Here is an 18,141-nt window from a genome sequence, read left to right on the forward strand (position 1 = left end):
CTACTCTTTGTTGCAGCGCGGGCTTCTCATTGCGGTGGCTTCTCTTGTTGTGGAGCATGGGCTCTAGGTGCGTGGGCTTCAGTAGTTGCAGCACGTGGGCTTCAGTAGTTGCAGCACGTGGGCCCTAGAGGGCGTGGGCTTCCGTAGTTGCGGCACGTGGGCTCAGTAGTTGTGGCTCGCGGGCTCTAAGGCGCACGGGCTCAGTTGCTCCACAGCATGTGGGATCTTCCCGGACCAGGGCTCGAACCGGTGTCCCCTGCATTGGCAGGCGGATTCTTAACCACTGCGCCACCAGGGAAGCCCTCTTTCTTCATTTATTACCTAATGTTCTTGTTTTCAGCTTGTGTTTCTCTCAACTCTAAGATCCTCTGCAGCTTCTCCACTTTGACCTGTGTTATCCTTTCAGTATTTTCAGTCTCCTGGAAGTCATATCTGCAGCCACCTTTGCAAATTGGCTCAGAGGTTCCCCTATCCTTGCTGGAATATGCACTCTCATACTCTCTGTCCCAGCCTGCTCTAAGTCATTTGAATCAAATGCTGAAAATGGAACCCACCACCTTCCTCACCAAATGGCACCGTTGACCACTAAGTTTCAAGCCAAAGCTTAAAAACAAGGAGGTATCTTTTGTCATTCACAGCTATCTGGGTAGTACAAGTTTTCCCTATGATTCTAAATCATGACAGACTAATTCTTTCCTTTTCTTGGTGTTCCAGGACACCGAGAAGACCTGGGGATAAAGTTTATGCATTTTAAACACAGCAACTGACAGCCCCTCATGGTGCCCTTGAGGCGAGACAGACAATGTGGACCAGGTGGACTGGGTACGATGCAGCTGGTCGGCTCTGCAGTTGGCTTTACACTCAAGTTAACAAAGGGTTTGACGGATGGGAGAAAACACTGGACTCTGTCCTTGGCCTAGAGCTGGATTTTTTTAAAAAGCCAACAAAATCCTCATTAATTTAGTGGGCAATACCCATTCCTCTTTTATTAGCATATAACATGCCTCTAGCTCCTTCACTCCACTACGGAAGTTCACTAAATATAACTGACAGAACAAGTGACTTCAATAGTACAAAAAGTGATGAATAATGTAAAAGACATTGTTTTCAGTCTGAGAAAGAACCCTACAGAAGACTCAGATGGGAGATTCAGACTTAGCTACGTACTTCAAGAGAATGCTCCTTCTTCAAGAACCCTTTCCATCAACAAAACTGGCTGTGAGAATCGAGGCAAAGGCGAGTGTGGATGCAAGCTAAGGCCTGGGGACCACAGTCAAGCCCCCCACCTGTATGGCTGGGGCGGAGGGCAGCAGGCAGGTGCGCAGGAAGGACAGGGAGGCGACAGCAGGGAGAGCCAGGGAAGGCAGCACAACGCGCTGCCTTCATCTTTTGCCCCCACCAGGGCCAAGGACAGTGGTTCTGAAAGTGTGGTCTCCTGATGAGCACCAGCAGCTATCTGGGAATCTGTCCACCCCAGACCTACTGGTCAAGAAGCCCTAGGGGTGGAGTCAAGCAATCGGTGCTTTATGAGCAGCCTTCCAGGTGATTCTTTTTTTTTTTTTTTAAAGTTAGCTGTTTTATTTATTTATTTTTTTGGCCATGCTGCAAGGCTTGTGGGATCTTACTTCCCCTACTAGGGATCAAACCTGGGCCCTTGGCAGTGAGAGCTCAGAGTCCTAACCACTGGACCGCCAGGGAATTCCCCAAGGTGATTCTGAGGTACAGGCAAGTCTGAGAACCACTGATCCAAGTGTTCCCTGCTTGGAGACTCACCAGTGAGCACGAAGCCAAATCCACAGTACATTAATAGGGCAGCTTCTGTCTCCCACAAGTCAAATTACTCCTAGGCAAGTCGTAAGAATTACAACTTTCCCTTTCTCTTTCCATTTAGTCCCAGCAACGGTTGGGACACAACCCTTAACAAGCCACCTTGAGGTCACCCTCTGGCCCCAGCAGAACCAGAGGCACAGGAAGCCTCTTCATCAAAGGTCCTACTTTTTGTCTGTGGGTGTGATGCTGCCATTCACAGCCGTGCTGTCTGCTGCCTGGATGGAGGTGGACCCAGTCTCCTAGGGGAAGGAAGCACAAGTCGTCAGGTCAGCCTGTCCATGTGAGGCCCTGATGAAAATAAAAATGAGGAGGCATGGAACCTACGTACCTCTTCACATATTTTCAATTTCTTTGTGATTGCCTGGTAACAGACAGCTGGCTAATAAAGAAGAAGTGAGAAAACCACTTATTAAACTGAACATTTAACCAGTCTTCATTACGATTTCCCTATTAAGGTTAGGTCCAAAGCGGGAAGTTAACATCAAAAACTTATTTGGTTTCCAACCTTACTGAATTCCAAACCACACATGAAAAGTTAACTTGCGTCACTTCATTCAGCTCTCACGCAGCTCTACAAGATGCTTTTGCTGGTCATGACGTTGAAAATCAGAGGTGTTAAGTCATGTGCCCAGAATTACAGACCTGGTCAGTATAACTGGGCCTGGAATACAGATCTGTCCAACTCCAAGGCCACATACCATCAGCAGATCCTATCAGGGCTCAGCCTAACCGATAGCCCTGTAGACACTTGGGGAAACTCCCCCCACACTCTCAGGGCTCATGGAGACTGCCTTCATCCAGCAGCACTGGCCACCTTGTGCGTGGTCGACAGCTCCTGAGGTTTCATTTCCATCCTAGACTCTGAAGGCAACCGCAAATGTCTCAACCACACAGCCACTAAGTTTTAAAAGCTTTTTTGGGTTCATTTTTAATCTTAACAGTGCCTGATTCACGAGTGGTCCTCTATGTAACTTTTAAACTTAACTAGTTGCTCTGGGCAGCAGTACAGGTAGAGTCTAACTTTTCAGACTAGGGTGAGGTTCCAAAGGAGCAGGACTCTCCCCTCAGGCCAGCTCCTGACCAAGGATGAAGAACCTCAAAGAAAAACTTACCTTCTCGGTTTGGCTGAGCAGGAAGTGATGGAAATGAGGGTCTGCATCTTTAACAGGCTGAAACCAGAAAATGACTTAATAAAACAAGTTATCTTCCAACAAAGGTCACCTCCTTCTACCTGATAACCAGCTTCTCCTCTGGCTGAAACACCTCTGGGAGCTGGGCTCATTCTTACAACTGCCTGGAAACTCTTCTCCCATTGCTGGTCTAAGCCTTTCATAAACGATGCCCATTCTACCTGGAGGAAAACTGGTTTCAAGTGGAAAAGAATGAACGTTTCTGCCAGGTTGGTGGATAAGTTATTCCCAAACACTGGAATAATATTTAAAAAGCATACTATTTTTTAAATCCATCATTCACCAGTCACTTTGGATGACCCAGCAGACCAAACCAAATTCTCAGACTTTTCTGATCTTAGGATTTTGGCCCACTTGTGCCTGGTGCCAGACCCTTGAGTGTCTTGACTCACTGAGGATCAGTATTAACAGAAATGAGGAGACAACAACTGCAGGACTGTCAAGGGCTTTTCCTAAGTAGGCCCAGCAACAGGGGGACGGTGCATCCACCCCAAGGATAAGGTAGTGTGCAGCTACCAAACATCAAAGCTGTATATACAGTGAAAGGGTGTTTATAAAGTACCAAGTGGAAAAAATCTGCAGAATGATCCCACTTTTGTGAAAACCAACACTACTCCCGAAAGTAAAAACTGTAACATGGGTATGTGATTATATAAATGATGGTTAAGTGGGTGCGCCAAAGGGTTTGGAGTGAGTTACATCAAGCTTAACAGTCAGGATGCCCCAGGGTGGAGACCTGTGCTTTTTAACTCATTCACTTCTGTACTGTTTGGCAATTAAAAAAAAAAAAAGCCTCATACACAAGAAAAGTGGGGGAAAGGAAAAGCACATCACACAGTCAGGCCAGGAAACCAGCTCCGAGGCTGGGCTTTTCCTGGCCCACGGGAGAGGTTATTACCTCGCTCACGGTTGGCTGCCATTTAAACGCGGCCATGGGTCCGGCCATCATCCCCTTCACAGTACTAGACTCGGGGATGGTGAGGTCCTACAGAGGGAAAGGCAGATCGTCAAAACGCTGTGGCGCCTCAGGAGCAGGTGTCTTCCCGCCTAACGTGGGGAGCACCTCTTCACTGTTTTGCTCCCTTGAGTCACACTCCACCCCGAACTAGCCCTGCCGGCTCCACGGTCTCCCCAGGCACGGCTCTGATGACTGTCCATCGGGAGAAACAGGGCAAGTTCTTGTCAACACAGAGGGAGCCTTTCTTCTTCTCTGTTCTGGAAGTAACAAATGTGTTCCTGTGCCAAAATTTCATAAGGATGGAGGTAACGGGAAAGCCCAATTGTGGTCTGTAGTGTGGTCAGCAGGTCACAGAGAAAATTCCTTATGGCAAATAATGAACATTAAGACAACAGTACTGGCTTCAGAAGGAATCCACCATATCTCAAAAAAAACTAAGAAAGCCACATGGAGCAGTGAGGAGATCTGCCCAACTTTTTACAGCTGCTAAGTGACAAAGCCAGAATTAGAACCCGGGATGGTCAGGAGCCAGGAGCCTGCTCTCTCCCCAGACAGACGGTAGAAACCATTTGGGTGGGGGAGTCAAGAGCTCAGTGGGGCATGTTGAGATCTCCACTAGACAGCCGAGGGGAAATGCAAGGAGGGCCACCGAGGCTGGAAGACAGCAAACGGGGAGAGGGACATGAGGTCAAATCTGTGGTGGAGAGGCAAGAGCAGATCAGCTGTAGAGCTCTATCCCTAGACACCTGGCCCACAGTGGAGACGCTCAAAAAAAAAAAAGAGGCCCAGTGCAGTACTGTCCCAGAGAAGTTTCTGTCATGACGGACACGTTCTGACTCCACTGTATCTAGTGCAGTGGCCACGAGTCACATGTCACTATGGAGCACCTGCTAGTGTGACTAAGAAACTGGATTTTAATTTGGGTTTAATGTAAATTAATTTAAATGTCAATGGTCACCAGCCTAGTGACTGGTCTAAGGCCACAACAACAGAAGGGAGTAAGGCGAGAACACAGCTCTCTGTCCAGTACTGACCAAAGGCCTCAACTCCTGGCTCCTTGCTCTCTGCACAAGTCTGGATCTTAGGAGAGCCACGGACAGTTCTGTCCTGTCCGGATGGTTCGTGCCCAGAGTTGCAGTTCTCAGCTCAGGACTCAGAAATAAGAGCCCCAGAGAGAGGGTGAGTGTGCACCCGTCACACGGCTCCCACACAGAGTCTAGACACAAACCCAGCCTTCGCCTTCCCGCACATAATCGACACCCCTGCCATCAAGGTCGGGCTTTTCAGTTAATCCTCATGGGACAGAGAATTATGGCCCAGAACGGCAATCATCTGGGGCTCTGCCCAGTTATAAGCTAGGCTACTGTGCTGTTCCAGAGAGGAGCTCGCCAGCCAAATGACAATTACTATAGCAACACACACTCTTTTGTGAGGAGTCCCTACAAGTAAGCCTGGCAGCAGCCCCTGGGGTTGCACTAGAACAACCACACTCTCACTGCACAACAGGCTACTGCTAAAAAATAATAAATGTACAATGTTCATCAAATGTATAGTGTCGCAGGCACTAAGTACTTGGCTTGGGTTACTCATTTAATTCTTAAACCTAAGAGGCTTTATTATTTTCAATGACCAGACAAGGCAACTGAGGCAAAGGTAGTTGGCCAAGGTTGCACAACTGTAACAAGTCACGGAGTCATGATTCAAACTCTAGGTCCTCCTCCTAACCTCTCCTTTATACTTCCCTTTATCCAAAAAGAAGTTGTTTCTCTCTAGGGCGAGCACAGGAGTTGGTGAGATCCATGGCTTAAGACACCAGACAGCATGAATTTGGAGAACAGTATAAAACCTGATAGCCCAGATTTCTGTGGGTCCCCAGGAAATCAATTCAATTGGATCAAATCAGATGATACCCCCTGAAAAGTTCTTCACGCACTGCTCCTGGCAATTTCTAAACTTTTTCCACCTTTGGCTAGAGGTTCCCTGCACTCATGGTCACCCGGGCTGTCCCCACCGCTACAGTTGCTCTCATCTACTCTCTGTCTTAGGTCATCTAACAGCGAGAAGGACCTTCTCTAATGCAGAGATTGCACAGTGGCAGCTGACAGGCTGAATCTAGTCCAGAGAGATGTTCCTTTCGACCTAAAAGTGTTTTAAAAATTTGAGTTAGCTTCTAACATTTAAAACTGGAACATTTCACTTAAAAAAAAAATCTGTATTTCCAGCTTCTCTTGAGAAAAACCAGACGATTTGGCAAAAGTTGGCTGTAACCCTGAGGTGGGGGCCTTGGCCTCCCCAGACAGCAGCCGCTGCCACCCCTAATGCTCTCGGCCCAACCTCCTGCTTGAGCACTCTCTCCCATCCCTGCCTGGTCTCACTGGTGTCTGAACTTGCAAGTTTTGATCTGACGTTCAGCGTTTCATCACAGCCTCATCACCCGTCTGTGCCAGCCATCTGGCTTCTAACCCCTTGATCCTGCTCTAACAATCTTCCCCTGTGTTTTGACAGACTACCCCCTTCACCTCAAATTCTTCTCCCTTGGCTTCTAAGACTCATACACAAATCTTTTTGGGAAGAAGGTGAGAGGTATATTATTTCTGCTTTACTTTACTTTGCCGGCTCTGCCCGCTTCTTCCAACCCTGAGCTATGTGCATTCTCTCTGCAAAGCCAACTTCTGCCCTTCACTCTTCTCTCTCCTTGCTTCCCCCTAAGACAATCCCTATCTGGTCTCATGGATCCAACGTCCTCTCTAGATATTCGCTCCTCCACATCTACATTTCCATCCTATGTTATTGGAAGCCTCCCTGGCAGTCCAGACATCACTCCAAATGCATCACACTCAAAACAGAACTGGTCCTCTTGTCCCGTAAGCCAGCTCCTCTCCTTACTCCTCTGCTCAGAAAAAAGGCATCATCATTTCCCCAGGCACAGACTTGAAATCATCTCCCTTCCCTTTTTCCCATCATCCCCTATATGTAACCAGTTACCAAATCTTATGAACTCTTCCTCTGAAGTGCCTCTCACACAGTTCCTTTCAATATTTGCTATCCCACCCACCACCCACCCCCACCAAGGAAAGCTCCTTATGAACGCACACCTGAAGTTACCCTTCTCATTGGCTTTGAGCCTTTCTTCTCTGCCTGCCATGATCCCTAACACACAGCTGGGCGCACACTGCCACCTCCACATCCAGCTCAAACACCTTCACGGCCCCCTACTGACTCCATGATAGTATAACACTGCTTAAGTAGACCTCAAGGCTCTTCACAATTGGGTGACAACCTATCTTTACCTGTCAGCTCTCCTTCCTGTCTTCTACCAGTACTGAGACTCTGCATGCCAACATCTAGCCCAGGTGGGCTGTGCCCTTTGTGTATGGAAGGCCTTCCCTTCTTTCCTGCTCAGCCCTTTCCAGTGCCAGCCCTTGCACGCTGGCTCAGGTGGACCCTTCTCCTCCCTCGACCATCTGGTCCACCCGTGCATCCAGGCCGTGCCCCTCCCCTGGTCTGCAGAATTCTTTAGGGCAGCACATAGCAGAGGACTCTATGTCCATTCAGGGAGCTGAAGCATACCGTAGAGCTCAGCTCTCCGGTATACAAAAGAAAGTCACTAACCCCAGAAGCTACAGAGATAAAACAAACCTTCTCATCCTTTGGGGGCCGACCCCGCTTCCGGGGACTTTGCTCTTGGGCTCTTTTCAGAGGGGACTTGGAGCCTCTCTCTGAGGAGCCTGAAGACACCCTCTTCTTTCCTTCTCCCATGTTCTTCTTCACCTTCCCTTCAGACAGGCTAAGCTTGCGCTTCTCATCACCTGAGTTTGGCCTACTTCTCTCCTCACTGGAATTACGTCGATTCTTGTCATCAGCAGAACTGTGGGATGATGTCTGAAAGTTTAATAATAATAATGATAACCACAACAGCCGCCACCATCACTACCACGATTTACAGGAGCCACACCCTGTGATAAGTGCTTTACGTGTTATCCACACAACAACCCTATGAAGTAGGCTCTGCTGTCAACTCCACTTATATTTGGGGAAGTGGATTGAAAAAGAAATTCAAGTCACTTGCCCACAGTCCCCAAACTGGATTTACATCCAGGGAGTGGATATAGCCCAGAGGCCATGCTCCTAATCTCCATGCTATAAAAGGGAGAAGGCCTGTGCTACACTCAAAAGCTGAGATACTTCTCCTGGGTCCAAGAGACTTTCCTAAGAGCAACAATCTATTCCAGAAAGGTCAGCCACATGCGTGGAGTTTCAAGTTGATTAGCAAAATGCTGATACCTTAGAATTGAAGTAGCTCTCTCTCCACTGGCATTGCATTAAGAATAGTTTCGGGTTTGGGCGATATTTAATCTGTCAGTTACTATGCAAAAATAACCAGTCTGGAGTCGGCATAAAGTGAGAATCGTGGAGCCTCTCACCTGGTCTTTCCCTTTGGCTCTCCTGAGGAACTCTTCTACGGCATCCACAGCTTGCTGGAATCGTTTCCCCTTGTTAATCTTTATCATTTCCTCCTTATGTGCATGATATGGCTTGAGCTGTTCCACTTTGATCCAGGCACTGGCAGAAAACATAGAGAAAGGATATGATCCACACTGCCTATGCCCAAAAGTATCAAAGACCTCACCCCAGCAGAATGCAAATACCTGTTTGGTTTAACTGGACTTTGAAACAGGCCTGCCATTTTTTTTCAAAACATGCTATTGACCACCCCAAACTCTTGAGCCTAAAAGTATGTTTTCTTGAAACAAGTCAAACCACCACCACCAAAACCAGCATCCTCCAAATAAAATCACTGCACTGCAGGTTATTTCCACTCTTACTCACCAGCCTTCCACACTGAAACACACACACTCTGCCACTAGCTCAGGGCAGAGGAAACCTGTAGATGTGCTCCCATTCTCACTACACAGTACAAATGGCCCCACGTGGATCCCAGGGAATCAGGGCTTTTGGAAGCGTTATCAACCACGGCAGCATCACTGTCCGTCAAGAGTCTGAGCCAGAATGATGACCTGTCAATCCACTGAGAATGTGGGATGCTACGAGGGCTAAAGAAAGGCAACATCTTCAAAAATCTGCTGCTTCTACAAATGTTTGCAGCCTTGGAGCCTATATTTGTTCATAAATGATTGTACCCAGGGCTACTAAACCACACAAAACTTGTGACACATTGGAACAAGGGCAGTAGTCACAAAAGCAGGCTTTTAAAAACAAGATTCTACTTGAGATTAAAGGAAGGGGAACAATCTCTTCCGATTTTTAATTCCTACCACCAATGCAAAACACATGAAAATGAAAAAAGCCATCAACTCTGGAATAACTGGCCTACCACACTAACCTGCATAAATCTGCCCCAGCTGGCTTCTGTGGTTTCCCTAAATGACATTCAGTTTCCAGAACACCAGTAATAATGGAGAGAATTTTATAGGCTTGGCAAGGTAAGAGTTGATTTACATATTTTACCATGTAATACTCAGAGGTTTCACAGCATAACCTTCAGAAAAAGTGGGTCAAGTCAAGGATATAGAAACTGGGCTATCACACTAACTTAGGATTCTTTCCTTTAGAGAAAGCTAGAGAATATTCACTAATAACAGTAAAAGTGCTGACCTCTGCACATAAAAATAGAGCTACCAACCCAGCAACAGCCACCTGTGCTTTGAGTGGTTGTGCTAATGGCTGTGATGATGGGTCTGCACAAACACAATCTCTGGAACCATCAGTCTGCAAACTAGGACTAGGCATGTTATCTATGGGTAAACAAGACTAGAGAGAATGAAACAGTGAATGGGCACTCAGACGCTGGTCTTATTGCACAGAGCTCCAATGAGATGAAGTAAGCAGGTACCTTTCTAGTGACCAACTCATCTTGAGGTTTGAAATTGGACACAACAGACCCAATGGGTCTGATCTACAAGGAGGAAAAATGGAATTAAATTTTGACCCCACATTATTTAGCAAGTGCGTTTATAGCATTTCTAAGGACAAACCACCAGAGCAATCAGAAGAAAAGCCAGACACACCCTGAAAAGCAAGTCAAACTTTCAGATTAAATGGCAGCTCTAAGGTGACACAAGTATCAGTGATGAAGCTTAAAGTCCCACAGTCCTCAGGAGAAGCCTCAACCCTCTCTGAGCTTCAGGTCAGAAGCTGAGACCTACCCAAGTTCCTAGCATAAGAAAGACTGGGCGGTTTTCATTGAGTCCCTTGAGATGGGACAAGAGACTCTAAGAATCCCTAACTCCCTCTTCCTCAACCCCCTCACATGAACCTCTGATTCAAGTGGAAAGGTGAGAACATCTGTGGAGGAAGCACTAATAAATCCATGCCTATCTGTTAGTTGAAGCATTTTAAGTGCATTACTGACTTCTGCCAGGAGAACAGTATAGTCAAAATCCACTCATCCTAAATAAAGACTGGCATTTGAGATACTAAAATTTTCCTCTTATGACCATCTTTGAAAAGTGAAAACAGTTTGCTAAAAGAACTGACAGTATAAATAGGACTTCAATAGGATAAATGCAAGAAATGTTAATCTACTTAAGAAATCAACCTCTTGTTGGAGAAACATCCTGTCACGTCAGAAAAACAGTAAATAAAAAGCCAGTCCACTGGAGCCCTAGGAAGATTATCTCTTGAAAGCAAGATGAATTGAAATTCACTCCGGCCATCTCAATAATTTTCTCTCTGAAGGCTATATTGCAAAACTCTGTCTCCTTAAAAACGGCAAGCTTGAATTTCAGCTGGAGCTTCAATAAGCCCCACTCTCCATCCACTGAGGCCCATCAGGTGGGGCCTGGCATGCAACTGGTGCTCAATAATCACCTAGTAAATGACACCTTCTAGGCACGTTCAGGGGGGCTGGATTGCCGACCTCTGGGTTAAATAATGTATGGTTGCAGAGGCTTTTTGTAGTTGTTGCTGTTGTTTGTATGTTTTTAAAGTGACTGTTCTGTTTCTTTGCTTGATATGAGCTGTAACTTGTGATTTCCCTCTTAACGAGCTCCCAATGCCTAGGTGGAGCTGTACCTTTTCCAACCAATTTGCTGTGGGCTGGGAAGTCAAAAAAATCAGGCTTAGTCAAGTTGTGTCTAACGAACCGGCTTTGCTTCTATATACAAAGAAGTTAATTACACGTTGTTTGTAGAAGTAAATGCCCGAAAACAAGCTAACTGGCAATCAGTGAGATCATTACAAAGAATGAAATGGAAGGTCCCTTAAGATACTTGGCTAAGTGGAAAACAGCAAGATACAGAACAGTGTGTGTAGTATGCAAGCACTTGTGTAAAGACGAGGAAAAAGGAACATGTAACTTCCTGATGATGCGCAGTGTCTCTGGAGGGACTTGCCATAAGAAACTAGTATAATTGGATGCCTATGGGCCAGAAACTGGGTGTCTGAGGGATGAGGATGAATGGAATTGTTTCAACGGTTTACAGCTTGATTTGCGGGGAAACCATGAGTATCTATTACTCCTAAAAAACAACGTATCAACGATAAAGGCCTCTGCTGTAGCACATGGGCTACTCTGACTGCCCAGAGGGTTCTCCCCCTTGACTTCCTTGTGTAGGTCTGCTCAGGTGGGTAGCTACTGCCTGGCTGCCTGTGTAACAGCACCTGTAACACGGCCAAGAGCAGCAAACTTACCCTGGTTTTCTGATACACCTCCTACAAATGCCTTCCATTTGAGAATATAAAACTTCCACTAAGCCACCTTCCGATTATACACTCAAAATAAATTTAAAAATTTCACATTTTCAAACACTTCCATAATTCTGACCTGCCTTCCCCTTAAATTAAAACTAAACTATGATATCATAGTAAAGAAGCCAGTCTATGAACAATCTCAGGCACCCTCGTCTATGTGTCTCAGACTTCACAGCAACAATGACCTGGGCGGGAGAGAGAGAGTACACACATGCAAGCATAGCCCACAGGTGAGAACAAGGATGAGGTCAGAGATGTGTGTTCGCCTCTCCATCTGGATTCGGTGAGTACCGTAGTACTTAATAAATAATTTCTATGCTTGCCCCCTCCCCGCTTAAACCAATGAAAGAGGCTGAGGATTACTGAGGTGTTACAGGTCCAAGTCTAAGCTATTCAGAAATCAAGACACTCAAAAAAATGCAAATCAAAAAACAAAACAACCAAAAAAGCCACAAAACAAATAACTAACAATTTCAGTTAATTTCAAGCAACTGATTATCATACAGACATCAACAAAGACTTGCAGGGATTTCCCTGGTGGCGCAGTGGTTAAGAATCCGCCTGCCGGGCTTCCCTGGTGGCGCACTGGTTGAGAGTCTGCCTGCCAATGCAGGGGACACGGGTTCGAGCCCTGGTCCGAGAAGATCCCACATGCCGCAGAGCAACTAAGCCCGTGCGCCACAACTACTGAGCCTGCGTGCTGCAACTACTGAAGCCCGTGCGCCTAGAGCCTGTGCTCTGCAACGAGAAGCCACAGCAATAAGCCCGCCTGCCACAACTAGAGAAAGCCCGTGTGCAGCAATGAAGACCCAACGCAGCCAAAATAAATTAAAAAAAAAAAGTTAAAAAAACCCCCCAAAAAACAAAGACTAGCAGAGAAAATAGATTTAGAAGATTTTTGTTTCCAAAACTTGAAAACATTCCCAAATGCTGGATAAGGCTCTCAAGCTGCACTGCCAACACCAACATGGCCAGCCACTTCTTTTCATGCATAACACCTATTCCTGGGGTCCACTGCCTCAGCCACGAAGGGAGTCATCTGTAGGACAGGAGCTGCTGTTGGCGCTGGGAGGGGAGAATCTGCTCAGAGCTCTCTAGGATAACTACTGTTCAGCTCTGGCAGAGGGACACTGCTGGCTCACTCCAAATACTGGAGCAGTGGCTCTCACTATCTGCTTGGCTCAATTCTCCAACCATTGCATGTGTTGGATACAGGGAAAGTGGGTTAATCAGGTGCCAGGTGAAAAGAAAAGGGGATGCTCAGATGGTTCCAATCTGCTGTGCTTCTAATTATGAGCCACAAACTTCTCTAGAAGTTACGTTATTATTATTTAAAAAAATTTTTTGGCCGCACCTCGAGGCTTGTGGGATCTTAGGTCCCCGACCAGGGACTGAACCCGGGCCCTCGGCAGTGAGAGCAAGGAGTCCTAACCACTGGACCGCCAGGGCATTCCCTCTAGAAGTTACTTTAGCACTCACTCAGGCACCTCACAACCAGGCTGTCCCACCTTATATCTAGCTTGATGTAAAAAGTACCTCAGGCTGGGACCTTGGACATCTTATCACTTAAATCCTTATGTTTCCTGACTCTTACTTTCTACATCTGTTGAAAAATAAGAACCAGAAAAACTACGTTTCCTGAAAGAGCTATTGTGAGGATCAGATGCAAAGACTGCTATAGAAACTCTTGTTTGGGATTTACCCATTGTTTGCCCACAGTATTCTTTGAACTGGTTTGTTTCTGGTGGTTTTTTGAGCACCTGCAAACTAAATGAACTCCCTCCATTCTGCCATTCACGGCCACTGATGAAACTTTTAAACCCTGAGCTCAGTTTCTTCTCTGATGAGCAGCCACCTGTTCGAAGTGGGCCATCATGTGCCTGAGACTTAATCTTTGGTTGTGGTCATGTGGTGGAGTTGGCAAAATTACACTGAAGTTATTTTCCCCTCTGAATTTTTGCAAAATAGAAATGGACTGTGGGCAATTCCCACGTAGCCACCTAGGCTCAGCTGAATCCAGCCATCTTATATTAAGTCCTTCCCCTCACAGGGGAGGCTGGTTGGGAAGGTCTATTCCTCGCTTCCTTTTTGTGAGGGGGAGCGAAGTCAGGAACGAACTATGTCGCCATCCTGGTGACATCACCCCTGGCCCTCTCTTCCTGGTTCCCTCTTCCAGTGAGAAGTCAACATAATTTGCTAGATGTTTTGGAAGAGGAAGAGAGAAAAATCAGGTTTCTAAAAGACTGAAATCACCATTGATATTAAGAAGCTGCCCTTTTTACTCTTTAATAAAAGTCCCTGCTTAACATAAAAAAATCACATCTCTCTGTATGTTAAGTAGCATGTCAGTTTTGAAACTAGCAGAGAAAACTAGCAGAGAAAATAGATTTAGAAGATCTGACTGAATCCTATGTTCCTCAGGAATACAAGAACAGCCTCACTGGGTCAGAACATGTCCACCGAGGTCAGGGCCCAGTGACCAACGGAGCCCCTAGAACGTGCCAGGAGCACACGACCCTCTCCCTGGCATCAAGCATTAAAGGTGAGGTAGAGTCTAGCCTCTGCTGTAGCCACTTACAGCTTTGCCCGTAGAAAGTCATTCTCATCCCTAAGAAGTCCACTTGCATTTCCTGTCTAAACCACGTCTCACACAGTTCTCCTTATATACGTCCTAAACACAGTCACACAACATTTATTCTACTCACGGTGCCCCTTGTCAAAACACCTGAGGATTTATGAACAAGTCAGTGTTTATCTCTTTAAGGCCGCTCATTATTTCACCAGTTCTGATGGTGTTTTTTCCTCGGTCTTTGCTTTTTCACATTAAAGAGTCCTCTCTTTCACCTGATTCAGTCCCCTTTCCCGATGCTGACTAGTTCCAACAGATCCCATTAGGATGATAGGTTAGACAGCACATAGTACTCCTGGTGAGGCACGATACAGTTTTCACATAAAGGTGGAACGATGTAAAAATAAGAAAAAAGAGTAACAAGGACAAAACAAAACCAACCAAACAAAAAAAGGTGGAACGATGTACTGCTTTGTGTTCAAAGCCTTTATGGTCAAAAGAACAGACCTGGCTGACATCCTTAGGAATCTCCAACTCTCAGATGCCTTTCTTTTCAAACACAGATCCTTCCCACTCTGCCCTACCATGGGCAGGGTCTGTCTCTCTCTCTCTCTCTCACACATTTTCCTTAAAGCCACCTGCTTCTTATCAGCTTTCTTCTTTTGTAACAGATCTATACCCCAACCTGATGTTTGTTGAACACCTGCTCTTGCCAACCAATATTATGAGTAAGTGATGCTACTTCTTCATAACTACAAGGTAGGGGGTGTTATCCCCACATGTGGACGAGGACACAGAGTCTTAGAAAAGTGAAGCAGCCCAAATCACAGAGCACGCAAAAGTGGTATCTGAATATACATTAGGCTGGTAACAAGCCAGAGCTCTTTCCCCAAAGTAATTCGCTGCTACCAAACAATCTGGAGATTTTGCCTTCAGTTAATACAAAGATTCTAAATAAAATCTGCCTAACACTGATCACTAAGAACCCTCCTCCCTTTAGAGACGTACTGTAGATCCTTACCCTTTGTTTCCTTTCATGAAGGCAACTGCTTAGCCACAAAAAGTTAACACGTTAGTTCCCTGGTAGCTTAATTTTTAAATGGTTTTTTACGAACACTATCAAGGAAGTTTAGAAGACTAAAGATATTATATCTAGCCACTGCTGTGTATCCACCTGCTTACGAATCTCCTCAAAGAACTTTAGTTAGAAATCACATCATCACCACCACCAACACGTTATTTTTGTGTCCAGGAAACTCATCCTTTTCACTGGCTTCAAAGGTTTGCCTGGTTGAGTGCTTGAGTGCTGAGATTCCCTCAGCTCCAATTTCCTGTGTCCTATTTGTAGTATTTCGTATACATAGGGACGACAGTTTATTCTTCTAGCCTTCCAGCATTTAAAAAATTATCATAAAAACACAACAGCTTTCAGGTCTCCTGTAAGCTGATTAACTCCCCACTTTCTATGAGGTCCCATTTGTGTTTCAGACTTGTGTACTTCTTCATTTAGCTAACCAAGCTGGGCCAACCACGTTGCCCCTGTTCTCCCCAAGCACGCAGGAAGGCTCCTTTACCTCACGCAGGAAGGCTCTCTCTGTCCACACATCCAACTTAACTCCCAGTGGTTTACAGTAGCCCCACTGCCTGGAATGCATTTACTATTCTTGCCTGTCCAAATTCTAGCCATCCTCCAGAGTTTGACCTAAATCCCATCTCTCCAGCAACCTTCTTTGACCTAGCTGTTCTCCACCGATCTCTCCTTGTTCTAGAACCCTTTAACAATAATTCTACACATCACTCATTCTGCACTTAATCACATCTAAAATGTTTATGTCTCGTCACCTGAGTTTATGTCTTGTCCTGAGTTCCTGGAAGATGGGGACCACAGCATTTGCTTTCCTGGAAGTTCCCTTTGGTGTCCAGCAATGTGGAGTGTGGCTGTACAATCATACTTGTTTGCATCCAGACAATCTTTGCTGTGAAATTCAAGGCACTACCAGAACATTCCCTCTTCCAGATTGTCTCTTGCTCTCACAGCTCTGGGCCAGTGACTCCCTTGAAATATTGCCACCAAAAGGCTGCTGAGTTGGTTTGTGACAAGAACTGGGGCTGGGTATGTCTGTATATGTTTTTGGTGAAAACAGACATGCCATGCAAACTCTAAACCAGGATGAGCACTCTGACACAAAAGCTTGCCAGTGAAAAATACTGTTGTAAGAGATTTTCCTATGGAATATTATATATCGCTTTCTAGAAATGTATATTTTAAGTACTGGTATTAGATATATCAGAAAAGTCACAGACATTTTTCAAACCCAAAGCTACGTTTTCCTGTAAGAATCATAAATAGAAACACAACTACTTAAATCAAACCATCTAGTTAGACCCAGGCAACCAACTTGATGGAGTGATGAGAAAGCTACACAAGTTGCTGGAAACTCAAATATACATTCTTTGCTTCACTGTGACTTCTTATATGGCCTATTGAAAAATCTCAAATTAATAATCCTGATTTCAACTCTAAAACAGATCTGGTTAAAAAGCTTTACTGTTACAAAAGACCCCGAACAGCCAAAGCAATCTTGAGACAGAAAAACGGAGTTGGAGGAATCAGGCTCCATGACTTCAAACTATACCACAAAGCTACAGTAATCAAGACAGTATGGTACTGGCACAAAAACAGAAACACAGATCAATGGTACAGGATAGAATGCTCAGAGATAAACCCACGCACATATGGTCACCTAATTTATGACAACGGCGGTGAGGACATACAACGGAGAAAAGACAGCCTCTTCAATAAGTGGTGCTGGGAAAACTGGACAGCTACATGTAAAAGAATGAAATTAGAACACTACCTAACACCATACACAAAAATAAACTCCAAATGGATTAAAGACCTAAATATAAGACCAGACACTATAAACCTCTTAGAGGGAAACATAGGAAAAACACTCTTTGACATAAACCACAGCAAGATCTTTTTTGACCCACCTCCTAGAATAACAGAAATAAAAACAAAAATAAACAAATGGGACTTAATTAAACTTAAAAGCTTTTGCACAGCAGAGGAAACCATAAACAAGACAAAAAGACAACCCTCAGAATGGGAGAAAATATTTGCAAATGAAACAACAGACAAAGGATTAATCTCCAAAATATACAAACAGCTCATGGAGCTCAATATCAAAAAAACAAACAATCCAGTTAAGAAATGGGCGGACCTAAATAGACATTTCACCAAGGAAGACATACAGATGGCCAAGAGGCACATGAAAAGATGCTCAACATCACTAATTATTAAAGAAATGCAAATCAAAACTACAATGAGGTATCACCTCACGCTGGTCAGAATGGCCGTTATCAAAAAATCTAGAAACAATAAATGCTGGAAAGGGTGTGGTGAAAAGGGAACCCTCCTGCACTGTTGGTGGGAATGTAAACTGATACAACCACTATGGAGAACAGTATGGAGCTTCCTTAAAAAACTAAAAATAGAACTACCGTATGACCCAGCAATCCCACTACTGGGCATATACCCTGAGAAGACCATAATTCAAAAAGAGACATGTACCACAATGTTCATTGCAGCACTATTTACAACAGCCAGGACATGGAACCAACCTAAATGTCCATCGACAGATGAATGGATAAAGAAGATGTGTCACATATATACAATAGAATATTACTCAGCCATCAAAAGAAACGAAATTGAGTTATTTGTAGTGAGGTGGATGGACCTAGAGTCTGTCATACGGAGTGAAGTAAGTCAGAAAAAGAAAAACAAATACCGTATGCTAACACATATATATGGAACCAAAAAAAAAAAAAAAATGGTACTGATGAACCTAGTTGCAGGGCAGGAATAAAAATGTAGACAT

General features: G+C 45.1%; 1 protein-coding gene across 3 annotated transcripts in view; it reads right to left on the reverse strand.

The window, feature by feature from the left end:
- Positions 1-18,141, reverse strand: part of GLYR1 (glyoxylate reductase 1 homolog) — a 36,304-nt gene that overhangs the window by 15,207 nt on the left and 2,956 nt on the right. For all 3 annotated transcript variants that reach the window (XM_061207839.1, XM_061207838.1, XM_061207837.1), the window contains exons 4-9: positions 8,403-8,541; positions 7,618-7,860; positions 3,919-4,005; positions 2,943-2,999; positions 2,159-2,209; positions 1,996-2,069 (exon numbers count right to left, since the gene is read on the reverse strand). In XM_061207839.1, coding sequence (XP_061063822.1) covers positions 1,996-2,069; positions 2,159-2,209; positions 2,943-2,999; positions 3,919-4,005; positions 7,618-7,860; positions 8,403-8,541 — 651 coding nt within the window. The remainder of the gene's footprint in view (positions 1-1,995; positions 2,070-2,158; positions 2,210-2,942; positions 3,000-3,918; positions 4,006-7,617; positions 7,861-8,402; positions 8,542-18,141) is intronic.

The sequence above is a fragment of the Eubalaena glacialis genome, chromosome 13 (genome assembly GCF_028564815.1).
Source record: "Eubalaena glacialis isolate mEubGla1 chromosome 13, mEubGla1.1.hap2.+ XY, whole genome shotgun sequence".
NCBI classification, from domain to species: domain Eukaryota; kingdom Metazoa; phylum Chordata; class Mammalia; order Artiodactyla; family Balaenidae; genus Eubalaena; species Eubalaena glacialis.